At 44.3% G+C, this 19,110-nt stretch overlaps 2 protein-coding genes across 4 annotated transcripts; both read left to right on the forward strand.

Annotated features, from left to right (window-relative positions):
- The first annotated feature begins 4,791 nt into the window (after positions 1-4,791).
- LOC147992448 (MATH domain and coiled-coil domain-containing protein At3g58410-like) lies at positions 4,792-6,379 on the forward strand. The gene is made up of 4 exons (XM_087540566.1): positions 4,792-4,810; positions 5,239-5,554; positions 5,965-6,131; positions 6,228-6,379. The coding sequence occupies exons 1-4, from the start codon at positions 4,792-4,794 to the stop codon at positions 6,377-6,379; spliced, it is 654 nt and encodes a 217-aa protein (XP_087396692.1).
- Positions 6,380-11,501: 5,122 nt separating this feature from the next.
- On the forward strand, positions 11,502-14,176 carry LOC147992449 (MATH domain and coiled-coil domain-containing protein At3g58410-like). Of its 3 annotated transcripts, none has more exons than XM_087540570.1 (6): positions 11,502-11,523; positions 11,890-12,016; positions 12,307-12,473; positions 12,959-13,274; positions 13,762-13,928; positions 14,025-14,176. In XM_087540570.1, exons 1-6 carry the CDS (start codon positions 11,502-11,504, stop codon positions 14,174-14,176), a joined length of 951 nt encoding a protein of 316 aa, XP_087396696.1. The 3 variants fall into 3 exon arrangements, with proteins under 3 accessions (XP_087396696.1, XP_087396700.1, XP_087396703.1); XM_087540574.1 differs by having other exon boundaries at positions 11,890-11,983; XM_087540577.1 differs by lacking the exon at positions 11,502-11,523 and having other exon boundaries at positions 11,913-12,007.
- Positions 14,177-19,110: the final 4,934 nt, after the last annotated feature.

Below are 19,110 nucleotides of genomic sequence, written 5' to 3' on the forward strand. Positions count from 1 at the left end.
TCCTGGTCATGGTGACCACGGTCACCACGGCGGGCGCGCTCTGGATGACGCTCGCGGCCATGTTCTCGTCACAATCGGCGAGTCGCATCAACAACATACGCACCTCCCTCATCAACGCGCAGAAGGGTAACCTCTCGGTTGCCTCCTACTTCGCCGCCATGCGTGGCTATGCCGATGAGCTGGCCGCGGCGGGCAAGCCCATCCAGGACGATGAGCTCCTCTCGTACATCATCCATGGGTTGGAGGCGTACTATCAGCCACTGGTAGGCCCTCGACGCCCATGTTACTCCTGCAACCCTCGACGAGGTCTTCGACATGCTGTCGAACTTCGACCAGCATGACACAGTTCCATGGATCCGGCGATGGCTTCAAATCTTCCACAAATCTGGCGTCGCGTGGCAGGGGTGGTGGCTCCCGCTTGCGTGGCTCCCCCGCTACAAAGGGCGCTCTGGTGGCGGCGGCAACGATCGCGGCCACTCTCCTCAGCGCTCGGGTGGCCGAGGTCGCGGGCGCGGGAGCGGTGGTGGAAACAGAACGCGCCCGGAGACTCCGCGATGCCAAATCTGCGGGAAGCCCGGTCACACAGCAAAGGATTGCTGGTACCGTTATGATGAGGATGAGGACTCTCAAGACGATGACAAGGTCGCTGCTGCCGCTGATGGTTCCTACGGTATTGACACCAATTGGTACGTCGATAGCGGTGCCACAAACCACATCACGAACGATCTTGAGAAGGTCACCATGAAGGAAAAATACCGCGGCAAAGATCAAATCCATACTGCTAGCGGAGAAGGTATGGGTATAAGTCATATTGGTCACTCTATATTTTGTACCCTTAGTCGAAAACTACACATTAAGAAAATCTTGCATGTTCCTAGTGCACACAAAAATCTTCTTTCCATTCATAGAATTGCCCTTGATAATAATGTTTTTCTCGAATTTCATCCTTTTTTCTTCTTGATTAAGGATCAGGCCACGAGGAAAATCCTCTATCGAGGTAGATGTGTTCGATGGCTCTACCCGTTGATTCCGGCGTTTAGAAGATACAATAAACAAGCTTGTGGTGCTATCAAGCTTTCGTCCACACGATGGCACGATCGTCTAGGACATGCCTCTTTTTCTTTAGTAGAAAAGTTGCTTAGGAAAAATAAGCTCCCGTTTGTTGGTGAGCGTCATGTTGAAACTATTTGTGATTCATGTCAACGAGCTAAAAGTCATCAATTGCCGTACCCCATCTCAACTAGTGCTTCTACCAAACCTTTGCAACTCATTTTTTTGATGTTTGGGGTCCAGCCCCTACCTCCGTTGGCAGACACACGTATTACGTCAGTTTTATTGATGACTATAGCAAATTCTCGTGGATCTATCTCCTCAAAAGGAGATCCGATGTGTTTCAAGTTTTCCAAAACTTTCAAGCGCTTGTTGAACGAAAGTTTGATAGCAAGATAGTCGCTGTCCAATCCGATTGGGGAGGGGAATACGAAAAATTAAATTCCTTCTTCCAAAATCTTGGCATCTCACACCACGTGTCATGCTCGCATGCTCATCAACAAAACGGTTCTGCCGAACGCAAGCATAGGCACATTGTCGAGGTTGGTCTTGCTCTTTTAGCAGGCGCATCCATGCCTCTCAAGTTTTGGGACGAAGCTTTTCTCACAGCCGTTCACATTATCAACATGCTACCTAGTCGTGTCATTAACAATGAAACTCCAGTAGAACGACTTCTTCACACCAAACCAGACTATAGGTCTCTCCGTGTTTTTGGGTGTGCATGTTGGCCCAACCTTCATCCCTATCACAACCGCAAACTCATGTTTCGTTCAAAACAGTGCGTCTTCCTAGGGTATAGTGCACAGCATAAAGGGGTCAAGTGTCTAGATGTCTCCACTGGCCGTGTTTACATCTCACAAGATGTGGTCTTTGATGAAACAAAATTTCCATTTGCTGACCTCCATCCCAATGCTGGTGCACTCCTTCAAAAATAAATCCTTCTTTTGCCCTCTCATCTCACTAGTTTTGATCAAGGGGGACCAAATATTGATGACCTATTGACTAACCCATCTAATGATGTGCATGAGTTTTTTGTTGATGCAACAGAACGAAGCAGTACGGAAACTACAGAAGCAGACGCAGAAAATGCAGAAAAAACGGCTCATATCGAGCCATATTTTATGTGCCCCCCCCCGAGGGAGACAGATCCGCCTCGGGATCTGCCCAGCTGCAGTGAATCGGATCCTCCTTGGGATCGGTTCCTGCGAACGAGGCAGGTGCAGGCGCCTCGGGATCCGTCCCTGTTGACGGGGCAGCTGCAGCCGCGGGAGAAGATGCAGGCGCGGGCGCGCGCGCCGCGCTTTCCCCACATCCACGTGACACGCGCGGTCGGTCGGACGCGGCCCCGCACCGGTCTCCATCAGCCTGCGGTACGAGGTACTCCACCAATCCGGTGACGTACACGCGGCGTAGCGACGTGCGACGCAGGGAGGGCCCGACCGGCGTGGCGATCCAGGAAGATGCGCCATCATCACGCAATGATGATCTGCATGCACATGCACATGCACCGGTCGGATCTTCTACGAGAAATTCATGTGCCCCGCTTCAACAGTCAGCCGCAGACAATCCAACAACATCTTCATTGGGATTCTCTGTGGCCACCGATCCTGATGTTTCTCAACCGCGACGTACACGGCTGCAACAAGGGGTAATTCAACCCATTAGTTACAAGCAGATAACCAAGTATGGTATGGTTTGTTCCACAGGTGAACCAGATGAACCTAACACCCTTGAAGCAGCATTGTGTGATGAAAAGTGGAAGAAAGCCATGCATGAAGAGTACATGGCATTGATGAGAAACAAAACATGGCACTTGGTTCCTCCACAGCAAGGTAAAAATTTGATTGATTGCAAGTGGGTTTTCAGGATAAAGAGGAAAGCTGATGGAACCATTGATCCTTACAAGGCTAGATTGGTTGCAAAAGGCTTCAAATAGAGGTATGGCATAGACTACGAGGATACCTTCAGTCTAGTAGTAAAGGCTGCCACTATTCGCCTTGTCTTATCTATTGCTGTCTCTAGAGGATGGAGTCTCAGACAGCTCGATGTTCAGAACGCGTTTCTTCATGGTGTTCTGGAAGAGGAAGTGTACATGAAACAACCTCCTGGGTTTGAGAGTAAGAATGCTCCTTCTTATGTGTGCAAGCTTGATAAAGCATTGTATGGGCTAAAGCAAGCTCCAAGGGCATGGTATGCTTGTCTCTGTCACAAAATGCAAGCACTTGGTTTTGTTCCGTCCAAGTCTGACACATCATTGTTTATCTACAACAAGTCCAACACATGCGTATTTGTTCTCATATATGTTGATGATATTATCATGACTAGCTCATCTGATGAAGCAATCACATGACTTCTTAAGGATTTGAGTGCAGACTTTTCTTTAAAGGATCTTGGTGACTTGCATTATTTTCTTGGGATTGAGGTGAAAAAGCACAAGGATGGACTTGTTCTCTCTCAAGAAAAGTATGCCACTGACTTGGTCAAGAAAGCTGGGCTACAAGGATGCAAACCCTCTCTTACTCCATTGTCCAGCTCAGAAAAGCTATCCCTTGCAGAAGGCGAGCCCTTAAGTCAAGAAGACAGCACCAAATACAGGAGTCTGGTAGGAGCCCTTCAGTATCTCACACTTACCAGGCCTGATATTTCTTTTGCTGTTAATAAAGTCTGCCAGTTCCTCCATGCACCTACCAATGTTCATCTGGCAGCTGCAAAACGCATAGTTCGATATGTTAAGCACACTCTGAGCTTAGGACTGAACTTCGGCAAATCACCATTTACTTTAGTCAGTGCATTCTCTGACTCTGATTGGGCAGGTTGTCTTGATGACAGATGTTCCACTGGTGGTTTTGCAGTATTTTTTGGACCTAACTTGATATCGTGGTGTGCACGTAAACAGGCAACCGTATCCAGGTCAAGCACAGAGGCAGAATACAAAGCATTGGCAAATGCCACAACAGAGATCATATGGGTTCAATCCATGCTGAAGGAACTTGGCATACGAAGTAAACAGGCACCTTGTTTATGGTGTGACAATCTTGGAGCTACGTATCTCTCTGCAAATCCAGTGTTCCATGCTAGAACAAAACACATAGAGATAGACTTTCATTTTGTCAGAGAGAGAGTTGCTCAGAAGCAACTTGATATACGCTTTGTGCACTCCAAAGATCAACTTGCAGATGGATTCACAAAGCCTTTGCCTACAAGAAGCTTTGAAGACTTCAAGCATAATCTCAACTTGATGAAGTTGTGATTAAAGGAGGGTGTTAAACAAGCCATATGTGTACCTTCATTGTGCGCGTCATATGTAATGTATCTTAACGGGAGTTGTACGTATCTTGGTAGTTAGGATAGGAGGTTTATCTCTAGCTCATAATTCTATCTCTAGCTAGCTTGGACTCCAAGTTGTAACCTCTCTCCTGTACCTGTATGAGATCTTCTCTCCTGGATGAGATCGATCCCAACTGTATGCGCTACCAGGGCTTCACACCCCTGCATATAACATGTACGGCGCCCCCTCTCTGAGAGGTAAGACGTTTTCCGCTTCGCACACAAGTGACTCCAAAGCACAATCAAGTGACTCCAAAGAACAAACATGATGGTCAAGTGACTCCAAAGCACAGTCAAGACGATAAAGGAAATCCATATGTTGCTCTTTCCCTCGGAATATCCCGGGTATGCTTGGAGCCAGGTCACACATTGCATGCAGATTTTGAGTTGTCTATATTCAACCATTCAAAAGGAATGTACTGTGGATCCAAAGGTAGACTTATGAACCTGTTTTTTCAAGTACATCCATCCTATTTCCCCGCAAAAAAAGTTACATTCATCCTATTAGCTGGGGGAGGGGGGGGGTCCATAGTCTTAGTGCATCACAAGTTAATGCCGTAACATTATCAATTAATTTTCCCGTTAACAGGTCACTTCAGATTTTCTTTACTATTAAGTTTATCCGTCGGCCTTATGTACTGTGAGTCACACTTGAGACTCTTCTGATTCGAGCAGCGTTCCACATTTCATATATGCATGTTGTGTTTTACTTTGATAATCTTTATTTTGATGGATTTCGCTACTTTGATCTCTCCTTAAATGCTTAACTAGGGTGAAAGTTGATTATATGTTTTTTGCGGGAAAGTGTGGATATTTTCAAGTTTTTATTTCTCTAGTTTTCTAACTTTTACCTAAACACAGCTAGCTATAACTTCGATGACAAGAATATGTACTCGAACAAGGAATGCTTGATTTCTCTTCAGGAGTTACTGAAATCATCTGCTTTTCTAGTGGATGATAGCTGTGTCTTCGGTGTGGATATATTAAAAATTGATGTCTCTTCTCCTGAAAAGAAGTCCGTTGTGGTACAAAAGAAGGCTACCACAGTTGAGAACCTCTTTGTCCAGAAGAAGGGATTCATCAAAGGGACATACACTTGGACCATGAACAATTTCCTAGAATTGGAGTCTCAGCAATTTGTCCGCTCTCCTACATTTGAAGTTGGTGGGCATAGATGGTATTCACCTTGCATCACAATTTATAATAAATACTACCGATGGCATATAAATGGTCTATTGTCAGTTCAGATATTGTAACTGGACATTTTAGTTTGATCTTTAAGCATGGGACCAAAGAACTCTACTTCTAGTATTTTTACAGTAACATTTTATTATATTGTACTGTAGTCTTTTTTTTAGATTTTTGTATAATTGTATATTGTATAGACTCTAATTTTAATGCCGCCAAGTCATGTTCAAAGTTAATGGGTGTAGATGCCTACACCCAAGCTCAGCCACAACTTCCTTTCTTTTTTTTGAGAATCTGAGCCACAACTTTCTAAAAAAAATCATAACTAACCACATTCTTCAAATACATTTTCCCGGGTACCCAATTGTAAGAAGTGTCACTTCCCATTCTTGTCATCAGGCACATCGGCATGTATCCGCATGGTGACAAGCGCAGCACTGATTACCTCAGCATGGCTTTGTGCCTGGACTCCTCGGATGAGCTCTTTATTGAGTCCAGAAAGGTGGTTCAAATAACTCTGTCCATCCTCGACCAAAAGAGTGGGAAATACTTCACGAGAACTACAGGTTCAGCTCTCCCTAGAAATTGCCAGTGCAGTGTGTGAATTACTGTTTGTAACCCCCTGATAATTACAGTTGATCTTACTTTTGTGGTGGTGGCAGGTCTCGTGCCATGTATATGTACAGAAGGCTGGGCATGGTACAACTTCTTGCCACTCAAGAAACTCAAGGATATGTCCAGAGGGTATCTTATAGAATCAAAGTGCGTCCTCAAGGCAGATCTCACTATCTTTGGATCATCCAATGACGGCTAGATCTTTACCTTGTGGCCTGATGCAGAGTTAATACGCCTTCATCCTACTACTAGTTAGAGTTATTCTTTCAAAAAAACTAGTTAGAGTTACATATATGAGATGGTCTGATTTGTTTGATGTTCTTAAACTTCTTATTGTATTCAAGATGAACTAGTTTACAACAAGTCAAAGAAATGATTTCTAGGTATATCGCCTCTAATATTATTTGCAAGTACTTCAGTGTGTGTATCGATGATGTTCCTGCGATCATGTTGTCAGTTGATGAGTTTCTTTAGCATGTGGTTCCATGATCCCATCTTCATTGCCTCAGGCATTTTCAGACGTCGGCCAACAAGAGGTTAAGTGCTATTTGTTTATGGAAGCGCATAGGGAGGGGACGTTCCATAGAAATGTCAAACAGTTGTGTTGTCTATTTTCTCTTTTGGAAAGACATCAGTTATACTCTTGAAATGTCAAACTGCACTCTGTTGTTGTCATGTGACTTTCTCTATCCTCGACGGCAGCAGCAGCAGTCTGACGACAGATTGACCAAATGAGTTTCGATCAGCAGTCCTACCATGTACTCCCTCTCTAAAGAAATATAAGAGCGTTTAGATCACTGTTTCTTTACAGAGAGAGTAACATTTAAATCAATTCAACGAGTGCAAATTTTGAGTAAATAAGGCACATGACATTCCGATTCAAACTGCGAGTAATAATAGATCAAAGATGATGGAGTAACAACCAGACTAATCCGAATTCAATAATTGACAGTATAATTTAACTATGTATACAAGATGAGAAGGATCTTGCAAGCCACCCCCCTAACACATGAATACTGTGCACATCAGAAGCACTCCCATCAGTCAGCACAGTGTACCTTGGTGATTTTACAAGTGGACATCTTTGGAATCAGGTCTGCTATGTTTGGCGGTCACAGCCCCATTCGTGGCCGGTGGCCATTAACCTGCCTGATTTGAAGCCACGCCCTAGGGCTACTACCTCAACGGTTTGAGACGCTTCATGGAGTTTTGCTGCACAATAACTGCGTTTGCTCATCAAAAGCTTAGTAATAGTCGTTGCTGGGAACATCAGAATTTGATAAATTGCATGATAGTCAGCGTGAGGTTAAGATAATTATGTTACATTATGAGTGAACTGCTTGGTTGCTCTTGTGGTTCAGGGTTGAATGTATGGTAGCCGTTCCTCGTGTGAACTGGCCAGCAGACCATGCATTAGTATGCCTGCATCCATCAACTTCAACTAGCCTCTGTGCAGGCCGCAAAGAACCGAAACATGATTATTTGTAAGTAACATCAGAAAATTATAAAGAACTGTCTGTCAGTGCACATTGTCTTAAAAGGTGATTGTGCTTAGCTTCGAGTTTGATAATAAGAACAGTAATTGATGGAGTACCTTGCAAGGTTTAATTAATATTTATTGTCTGAATAAAAATACATCTAAACAACACAGAGGTTCCAGCGTACGAATCATCACATGGGACCCGGGCCCTAAAAGTAAGGTAAATTGGCAAATGGACAGCAGTAGGAGAAATGACTAAACCCACACTCCCTCGCAAAAAAAAAGACTAAACCCACACCCAGATGCCAGTAGCTGACTAAAGACTAGACTTTCACAACAAAACTTCACCCAACGAATACATACAGTAAAACACTTCCACTGCTACTGCTGCTGAACACCAGCTCAGGACAACTGAATGCAACCTGGACCATCTTCTTTTTCAGAGTTGCGAGTTTAGGTAACCACTACACTACACATCATGGGTCTCCATCAAGCGACACCTGCATCGAAGAAATCTAGCATTTTTATATTCCCGAGGACAATTTCTAAATGACATGACTTGAGCAAGTGAAGAGAGGCAGGTGAGTACTTACAGCAATTAGTCTTCAGCCTCTACTCTCTACCGAGAGGTGTCGTCAACACGGTCCAATCTCCGGTATGGAACACCTCAAATAGCCAGCCATGTTGGTACCAATCAACTAAATCATGAAAGCTTCAGCAAGTACCAAAGGAGTAAAAACCTTTTTTTACGAAAATGAAAGGAGGAAACACGGTCCAAGCTCCGGTGTGGAACACGGTCTAAGGGCATTTCTAACCGATCCCCAATAAGGCCGTAAGGTAGGATAAATTCGGTTATCCTCCTTTACGGCGCACCTAGCCGAACCACAATCCGCCATAAGGGAGGAAAAATTGAACATAATTGGTTTGATGCCAACAATTGGCATTGCCGATATTTGGCAAGCCAACATTTGGCAAAATCAAAATTTGCCAAATGTTGGCAACTTTTTGTGAGGTTGAGAAGAAAAGTTAGTAGCCAACCAATCACTAGCCAACACTTGGCATTTGCCAAATATTGACATGCCAACTTTTGGCATCAAACCAATCATGCTCATTATCCTCCGACCCGCCTCGACTGCCTATATTTACTCCACCACTCGGGAGTGGAGTAAAAGAAAATCACACTCTCTTTCCCTCCTCTGCCGCTCCTCCTCCTTCCCGCCCAGCCATCGGCACCTCTCCCGCCATTCCCCGCCGCCCCCTCTCCTCCCAATGGCCGGACGCAGTGGCTGGAGCTCCCCGCCTTCGATCCGCAACTTCGGCCTACGCCGCGATGCGAGTCGTGCGTCCTTCTCCGCCGGATCGTCCTCAAGCAGCCGCCGGCCCCTCTCCGGCTTCCCCGACCTCCCCGTGTCGTGGCAGTGGCAGAGGAGCTACCACAGCGTCGGACAGCGGGAGTGGGGGACTTGGGTGGCCGAGATCCAGGCTAGGGAGAGGCTCGGATCCTTCCAAACGGCCAAACTCGACGCGCTCGAGTACGACCGATGGGATGTCCCGCTGCACTGCGTCGATGGCTAGGGAGGGCCGGGTAGCGAGGGAGTTCCTCGTGGCGGGAGACCGCCGACGAGGATTACATGGCGGACCTCCGCCGCTAGTACTCGGAGTTGGTGGACGCAAAGCGGCGACGATTCCCCGACGAGGCGGTGGACGGGTTGGTAGTCATTATCTCCGACGACGAGGAGATTGACGTCCAAGAATGGCAGCGCATCTTCCCCCAACATCGCCGCCGACGGCATAGGGCAGGACCCCAAGATCGGTGGTATGACGCGGGCCCAATGGATAGCACTATATAAGAAGGATTAGTGTTTATGTAGAATCTATGTTGAACTTTAATTTAAGTAGAATCCATGTCTAGCTTATGTAGAATCTATGTCAAGTTTAAGCCGAAGTTTAAATTAAGTAGAATCTATGTTGAACTTTATGCAAATTTCGGTCGAGTATATGTACATTATATCAAATTTCGGTTGATTTGATCAAATCTATGTTGAATTTTATGCACATTTGGTTTTTACTCCATTATATAAAAGGGATCGGCTAGGTCCGACCAAAATTTAGTGGAGTAAATATACTCTACTAAGGGTTTACTCCGCCAGATCCTCCTCTATTTATTGGGGATCGGTTAGAAATGCCCTAAGTAGCCAAGGAGGTGCTATCTGCGAGAGCTCTCTCTGTAAATTATATGTATGCCCAAGTGCAATAGATCAGCTGCGTTCGATCTCTCCTTCTCAAACACTTACGTTTCACATCATGGGTCTCCATCAAGCCACGCCTGCATCAAAGAAATCGAACATTGTTATATACTAGGACAATTTCTAAATGGCATGACTTGATCAAGTGGAGAGAGGTAGGTCATTACTTACAGCAATTAGTCTTCAGCCTCTACTCTCTCTACCTAGAGGTGTCATCAACACGGTCCAAGCTCCGGTATGGAAAACCTCAGATAGCCGGTCATGTTGCCACCAATCAACTAAATCTGGTTAAGCAACAAACATGAAAGCTTCAGTAAATAACAAAAGAGGGGGGAAACAATTAATAAACCAGAATGAAAATAGGCATGTATGTTCTCAAAGATCCAACCACTACACTAATTCTCATTCCTGCAGATTTATGGCAACACAAAACTCTAGTGCGGGCTAGTAGAAGCCAGATACCCCAGCTGCTAAGCTAGTTCATAGATATCTTCAGGGCTCCTTCCCTCCAACTCTAACAGCCCGGACCCGTCTCCGTCTCCAAAATCATCAGAAAATAGCTCTGCCCAGAATTCGTTTGTTGACCTCCACGTGCCCATTAGCTTCATCCTTGTTCTCCTCATCTGTTTTGCCATGACCAATCTCCTAAATGCTCTTGCGGTAAATTATCCATCCCATGTATTCCAGGTTCACTGAGGACACCCAAATCAAACAATTTCAGATGAAATGCTCACAAATTTCAGTAACATCTTATTTGATCCATTCATAAACTCTTCATTCAACATGTAAAAAAACTTGCTTTTTCTTGGTCTATTTGAACCTTTTTTGCAACATGTTCAAAATGTATCTCCTAACTGTCTTGTGTTTGCTCTATTTTCTGTGGAAACTACAAAAAAGGACTAAATAGAGCAAAAATAAGACAGTAGGAAAATTGGGCTGCTGGCTGACGGGCCGAGCCAAGCCAAGAATGTTGGCCCGTTTCTTTCTCGATCCGGCCCGAGCTGGGCCCGCTGGCGGCCGGTCCAAAGGCCAACCGGGCCGCGTCCAGACTGACCGAGGAGAGTCCTCGGTGGAAGAGAGAGGGGGGACAAAAATCCCCGAAATCGTCCGAATACCGGAAACCACCCGTAGAATTCGGGGCAGAGCTTCCTCCATAAACCCGTCCCTGAGCTCGCAGAGCCCCAACCGACGCCGTCCGTCCGTCCGAGGAAGCCAAGCCGTTGTGCAATCTGCGCCCAAGTCCAGCCAGCCAGGTCTTCTACTCTCTCCCACTTTTGCTTTCGCCTTCTACGTCGTATAGGAGGGCTTCGACTGCGAGTTGGTACTGACTTTCCTGGAGATCGTCTGCGAAAGAAATCGGTTTTAATTAGCTTCTTATTATTGTTCATTAGTTTGATGATGACTTGCCCACTGAAGCCGCCGTACCAATTGTTGTGTAACTCTGCACTGTGGCAATATGAATAGTACAAATTTTTGCATGCCTTTAGTAACTATTTGATGAAGCTATGAGGCCGGAATATATCTTCTACCAAGATTAGCTATCTTCTTCTTTGCGATGACCAATTTCACTTGCAGGCCAAGAAGAGGAAGGAGCTATGGGCAACTCCGGCAGCACAGGTACGTTTGCCCGCCCAATTCAACTTCAGACGGTTTATTCTGCTATAAACAAAAGTCTGACGCGATTCACCACCTCCCCCTTTATTTAGATTGAGGAAGCACTTGCTGTTACCATCATGTCGATGAATCGACGAGATGGCTGCATACTCATGTGTTGAATGTAGCACGCTTTTTGCAGAAACAGCATCAGTGCATTACAGTGTTGGTCCTCATAATGCTTATTGATTACAACCAGCAGTAGAGACTTTTTATATACAAGAAAAAGGGGCTAAAAAGGGGGAGGATCCCTTTCCTTAACATTCCGCTGTTAGGTCGAAGTGAGATCTCTATTATATAATCCTGATTTATGCACTTGTCAAATTTCAGCTCCCGCACCGCTAGGGAAGACCCATGTTCCAGATTTAGAATGGAAGGTTCATGACTTCTCAGCTCTACTTGAGACGAAAGCTGCCTCGGCGCTGTCTACTCCTTTTCACTGCTTTGGGTACAAGTGGTACGCATCATAACGCAAAAGGAACATTACAAAATTAACGTGTTAGATGTATAAATACCATTTGGTTTTTTCTAGTGGATATAGTAGTTGTCTGTTAGCTAAGTACATAATAATTTAGGATGTTGATTACTCAGAAATCATATTTCAGTCATGTTAAAATATCAACCACAATCACGCACACCCATGAAAACAGCCAGACAATGAAGCTTGATAGGATGCATGAAGTGAAGAAATCAGGCTTGATTCAGTTATGACTTCTAGACTTTGTTATTCTTCAATTCCCATCGCAGGTGCCTGCAAGTGACTCCAAAGCACAAACAAGATGATAAAGGGAATCCATGTGTTGCTCTTTCTCTTATGATACTCCAGGGGTGTTTGGAGCCAGGTCACACGGTGCATGCAAAGTTTAAGTTGTCAATATTCAACCATTCAAAAGGAATGTATTGTGGATACAAAGGTAGACTTGTGAACTTGTTTTTTCAAGTACACCCATCGTATTTCTCTGCAGAGAGAGAGAGAGAGAGAGAGAGAGAGAGAGAGAAGCACATACATCTTATTAGCTGGGCGTCCATAGTCTTAGTGCATCACAAGTTTGAGTTATAGATTCCCTCATTACAAATCAATACCTATTAATGTCGTAACATGATCAAATACGTTTCTCCTTATCAAGCCGCTTCATATTTTCTCCGATGTTAAGTTTATCCGTCGACCTTCTGTACTGTGAGTCACACTTGAGACTCTTTCAGAGTACATATGCATGTTCTCTTTTACTTTGATAATCTTTATTAGGATGGATTTTACTACTTTGATCTCTCCTTAAATGCTTAACTGTGGTGAAAGTTGATTATATGTTTTTCTCTGCGGGAAAATGTTAATTATATGTTATTTGGGATATTTCAAAGTTTTTCTTTCTCCTGTTTTCTAACTTTTACCTAAACACAGCTAGCTACAACTTCGATGTCAAGGATGCCTACTCGAACAAGAAATGCTTGATTCCTCTTCAGGAGCTACTAAAATCATCTGCTTTTCTAGTTGATGATACTTGTGTCTTCGGTGTGGAAATATTAAAAGTTGATGTCTCTTCTCCTAAAAGGAAGTCCGTTGTGGTTCAGAAGAAGGCTACCACAGTTGAGAACCTCTTTGTCCAGAAGAAGGGATTCATCAAAGGGACATACACTTGGACCATGAACAATTTCCTAGAATTGGACTCTCAGCAATCTGTCCGTTCTCCGACATTTGAAGTTGGTGGGCATAAATGGTATTCACCTGTCACCAGTTGCATCACAATTTATAATAAATACTATGCATGTGTTATCCGACATTATTGCTCATACACATGCTTTAGCTTACCATACCTAGTTATTTAGTGCTTTGTGTCAACAGACATTACCGATGGCCCATGTTCAGGTCTTTGTGCAAGGCAAGGTCTATTGCCAGTTCAGATAATGCAACTGGACAGTTTAGTTTGATCTTTAAGCATGGGACCAAAGAACTCTACTTCTAGTATATTTACAGTAACATTTTTATTATATTGTACTGTAGACATGTTTTGTTTAGACCTTTTGTGTAATTGTATATATAAGACTCTAATTTTAATGCCTCCAAGTCTTGTTCAAAGTTAATGGGTGTACCTACACCCAAGCTCAGCCGCAACTTTCTGATTTCATAACTAACCACATTCTTCAAATACATTTTCCCGGGTACCCAATTGTATTTGAAGTGTCACTTCCCATTCTTGTCAACAGGAACATCGGCATGTATCCGCGTGGTGACAAGCGCTGCCCTGATTGCCTCACCTTGGCTTTGTACCTGGACTCCTCGGATGAGCTCTTTCTTGAGTCCAGAAAGGTGGTTAAAATAACTCTGTCCATCCTGGACCAAAAGAGTGGGGAATACTTCACTAGAACTACAGGTTCAGCTCTTCCTAGCAACTATCAGTGCAGTGTGTGAAATACTGTTTGTAACCCCCTGATAATTAGAGTTGATCTTACTTTTGTGGTGATGGCAGGTCTCTTGGCATGTATACACCCAGATGGTTGGGGATGGTACAACTTCTTGCCACTCAAGGAACTCCACGATATGTCCAGAGGCTATCTTATGGAATCGAAGTGCGTCCTCAAGGCAGATATCACTATCTTTGGATCATCCAATGACGGCTAGATCTTTACCTCGTGGCCTGATGCAGAGTTAATGTGCCTTCGTCCTACTACTAGTTAGTTATATATATGAGATGGTGTTGCTGATTTGGTTGATGTTCTTAAACTTACTATGGTATTAAAGATTAACTAGTTCACAAGAAGTCGAGAAATGATTTCTAGGTATATTGCCTCTAATATATCATTTGCAAGTACTTCAATGTGTGTATCGATGATGTTCCTGCGATCATGTTGTCAGTTGATGAGTTTCTTTTGCATGTGGTTTCATGATCCCATCTTCATTGCCTCAGGCATTTTCAAACGTCGGCCAACAAGAGGTTAAGTGTTATTTGTTTATGGACGCGCGCATAGGGAGGGGACGTTCCACAGAAATGTCAAACAGTTGTGCCGTCTATTTTTCTCTTTTGGGAAGACACCAGTTATCCTCTTGAAATGTCAAACTGCACGCTGTTGTTGTCCTGTGACTTTCTCTTCACAACATTCAGGTAATGTAGGATGAGCACCCTTGTATGTCAGAGGCTATCATAACTTGGTGACTGTCATGTGGTGTTGTTGGGAAGTAATGTTGTTGAGTGGTTCCCCCTCCCCTGCTCAACAAAGCAGAGTGGATGACCCTGACCCGTGCATGTCCATTGGATTTTCAGTCGACAGCTACATGTAACCGGGCATAGTCGTGGATGACCAACCAGGGAATTTCAGACTCGTCTACGACAGCAGCAGCAACGACAGATTGACCAAATGAGTTTTAAAGTAAAGAAGGCTCGTGACTTTCCGATTCAAACTACGAGTAATAATAGATCAAAGATGATGGAGTAACAACCAGACTGGTCCGAATTCAGTAGCTGTCAGTAAAAATTTAAGTATATATACAAGATTATAAGGGTTTTGCAAGCCCACTCCCCTAACACATGTATACTGTGCACATCAGAAACCCTTCGGGCAGTCAGCAGAGTGTACCTTGGTGATTTTACAACTACAGATTGCCTGATAGTTAGCATAAGAAAAAGATACGTAATTATTTGCAAGTAACATTAGAAAACGATGAATAACTGCCTGCCAGGGCGCATTGGCTTAACGGTGATTGTGCCTAGCTTCCGAGTTCAGTAATAACAACACTAATCGATACCTTGCAAAGTTTATCAATATAGATTATCTCAATAAAAAATACATCTGAACAACACAGAGGTTCCAGCATACACTATCAATCATCACGCGGGACTCATGACCTAAAGGTAAGGTAAATTGCTTGACTAAAGACCAGACTTTCACAACAAAACTTCACCCAACGAGTATATACAGTAAAACACTTCCACAGCTACTGCATGCTGCTGAACACCAGCTCGACGACCCGCACCATCTTCTTCCACTAGTAGAAAAGGGGGCTTTGGTCCAGGCCGGGTAAGCCCATTAGTCCCGGTTCAGTCCAGAACCGGGACCAATGGGTGCATTTATCCCGGTTCGTGCGGCTAAGGCATTAGTCCTGGTTCACCTGGGCCCTTTAGTCCCGGTTCGTGCCACGAACCGGGACTAAAGGGTGCGATGCCCATTAGTCCCGGTTGGTGGCACCAACCGGTACTAAAGGTTAGACCTTTAGTCCCGGTTGGTGCCACCAACCGGGACTAATGGGTGTGGAGGCATTAGTACCGGTTCATGGCACGAACCGGTACTAAAGGTCCCATTTTCAAACTCTCCCCCTCCCCCCTGGACCGCCTTTTTAGTTTTAGAAAAAACAAAAGAAAATGATGGAAATGTCAAAAAAATAAAATAAAATAAGTTTCCCATGTGATATGTGGTCTAGTTGTTGGGAAAATTTACAAATATGAATTTCGACTTTATTTACAAAATCTCTCTGGAATTTGTAAAATGGGCATAACTTTTGCATACGAACTCGGATTAAAAAGTTTTTTATATGAAAAATCATCTACTCGATTCCAAATCATCTACGGCCTGTTTGCAAATTTGTAGAATCCTCAAATTCCAAAAGGAAAAAAAGTTATGCTCAAATTTCAGTTTTTTTAAATTTTCATTAAATCTGGTCAAACTATGGTCAAACTACTTATTTAATAAGTATTAGTGTTACTAAATAATTATTCAAGAATATTAGTGTTATTAAATAATTATTTCAGTTTTTTTGAATTTTGGTCAAATCTGGTCAAACTATGGTCAAACTGTGGTCAAACAATGGTCAAACTACTTATTCAAGAAATATTAGTGTTACTAAAAAATTATTGTTTTTTAGAACAATAGTTTCAAACTCAAACAGTGAAATGTGTGACTTCATGCTCAAGCTAAACTCCTGAGGGTTAATAGGATTGACATCTTACTATTGTCAGGAAAACAACGAGTGCAGACTTGGAAATGAGAGAGAATAGAACCCGGAAGTTAAGCGTGCTCAGGCTGGGGGAGTGGGAGGATGGGTGACCGTCCGGGAAGTTAGATGATTTGAAATGATGAGGGGTGATTAGAGATTAAATTGAGCAGTGATGAGGGGTGATTAGAGATTAGAGGTTAAAATAATTCAGAAATTTGAAAATAAAAAAATTCAAAAAATTCAAAAAAAAATCAAAAAATTTCCTTTAGTACCGGTTGGTGTTACCAACCGGGACTAAAGGTGGACCGGCCACGTGGAGGGTCTTTAGTCCCGGTTCTGGTTTGAACCGGGACTAAAGGGTCAGGGCATTAGTACCGACCCTTTAGTCCCAGTTCAAGAATCGGGACTAAAGGCCCTTACGAACCGGGACTAAAGGCCCTTTTTCTACTAGTGTTCAGAGTCGGAGTTTAGGTGGCCATTCGCTACACATCATGGGCCTCCATCAAGCGACACCTGCACCGAAGAAATCGAGCATTGTTATACACTAGGACAATCTCTAAATGACACGACTTCAACAAGTGAGGGGAGACAGAGGAAGTAACTTTTTTTTAGCGACGACGTTTTTTTAGGGGTGGAGAACAATTTATTCATCACCAAAGTCCACACGAGGTGGGATACAAGAAAGGTCATGGGGATTACCAAACCATACATGGCGTCCCGGACCCTTAGAAAGAGCAAATTTAGCTAGTTTATGTGCCTCATAGTTCGCGGCACGACCCTCGAAACCAAACTTACAGTTAAAAGTAGCAGCTTTTAGATTTATCTCGCTGATGATAGTGCCATACCGCCCTCTGGCCCCCTTCAAGATGTCTGAAACAAATTGTTTACAGTCGGAAGCAACAATGAACTGTTGCAAATTGAGATCTTCTGCCAAGGCTAGCGCCTCCCGACATGCAATCGCTTCCAGAGCTGCGGGATCACAAACCCCGTAGATGACTAGTGCAGAACTTCCAAGGTAGAATCCGTGCTCATCTCTGCAAATAGCCACTGCAGATCCTCCGCGCTCAAATCTTACCCCGGCATCAACATGAATTTTTGCATATCCCATTTGGGGGGCCTTGGGTCGTCTGGACCTCGGAGCCACATGCGATATCGGTCCCTGGGCAGCATGCAGCTTGCTACCACCAACAGTTTCAAGGTCTGAAATAAACCTTCTTATGAACGCGTGTGTGGAGTGTGGGCTCTGGAATATACCTTCATGTATTGCCTTTCGACGTGCCGACCAAATAGCCCATAAAGTCACCGCAAGCAACGTAAATTCCTTCTGTGACATGGATTCCATTAGAGTAAAAAGCCATTGTTTAGCTGATGGTTCAGAAACTTCCGTCATTCGTTGCAACACCTCGCTGTCGCTAAGATCCCAAGTGCATCTTGAAGCGGCACAGTCAATGAGTGAGTGCCGCCATGAATCCGGCGCGCCACACAGCCCGCAGCTGGCTGATTCCGTCATGTGGCGGTGCATGCGAACGTCATTCGTTGGTAAGGAATGTTTAGATAGGCGCCACAAGAACATCCTCACCTTGGCAGGCACACTCGTTTTCCACAACGTTTTCCATGATTTTTCCTCTGCATTTGAACTGGAGGAGCCCGAGGTTCCATCAAGCCAAGCTTCCCTCCTCTGTTTCGTTGCTATTAGCATTTGATACGCTGATTTAACAGTGAAAGACCCATGCTTCTCAAAATGCCAACACCAGAAGTCAGGAATATTGCGTGTGCAGAGGGGTATTCCCATAATAACTCGAGCGTCCATTGGCATGAACGTTGCCTCAACCAGAGTTCTGTTCCAGATCGCGGACGTGTGGTCAATTAGCTCAGACACCATAGTTGGCGGGTTCTGTACTCGGCTGCCGTACGGGCGAAGCATCACATCCCTTGGGAGCCAGTTATCATTCCAGATGTGTATCGTGGTGCCGTTACCCACACGCCGAATTAAGCCTTGTTTTAAGATGTCTCTTCCCTCGATAATAGACCTCCATACCTGGCTGGGATGGCTCCCGAGGGTAGCATGTAACAAGTCAGAATTTGGGAAGTATATGCTCTGTAGTATCCTCGCACTCAATGCCTCTGGATTCTGTAGCATCCTCCAAGCCTGTCTCGCGAGCACGGCAATATTGAACAGCTCAAAATCTTTAAAACCCAAGCCCCCCATACCTTTCGGTTGAGTCATAGTTTCCCAAGAGACCCAATGAGGTTTGCGTTTGCCCTCTCTACTCCCCCACCAAAATTTCCGAATCAGCATGTTGAGGTGTTCACACAGTCCTCTAGGAAGCTTGAAGCAAGAAATAGAAAAAACTGGCACCGCCTGAGCTACGGCCTTGACCAGGACTTCTTTACCCGCCATTGATATTGTGTTTGCAATCCACCCCTGCACTTTGCTCCAAAGCCTGTCCTTTAAATATTTGAAGGCCCCGTTTTTCGAGTTGCCAATATCAGACGGCATTCCCAAATATTTCTCATTAAGTGTCTCGTTCGGGACGTGAAGCAACTCTTTAATCTGCATTCTCACATTATCTGGCACTCCCTTGCTAAAAAAGATTGAAGACTTTGAAAAGTTTATGCGCTGGCCA

This window comes from Triticum urartu, chromosome 1A (assembly GCF_056163025.1).
Source record: "Triticum urartu cultivar PI428250 chromosome 1A, HENAU_Tu73, whole genome shotgun sequence".
NCBI classification, from domain to species: domain Eukaryota; kingdom Viridiplantae; phylum Streptophyta; class Magnoliopsida; order Poales; family Poaceae; genus Triticum; species Triticum urartu.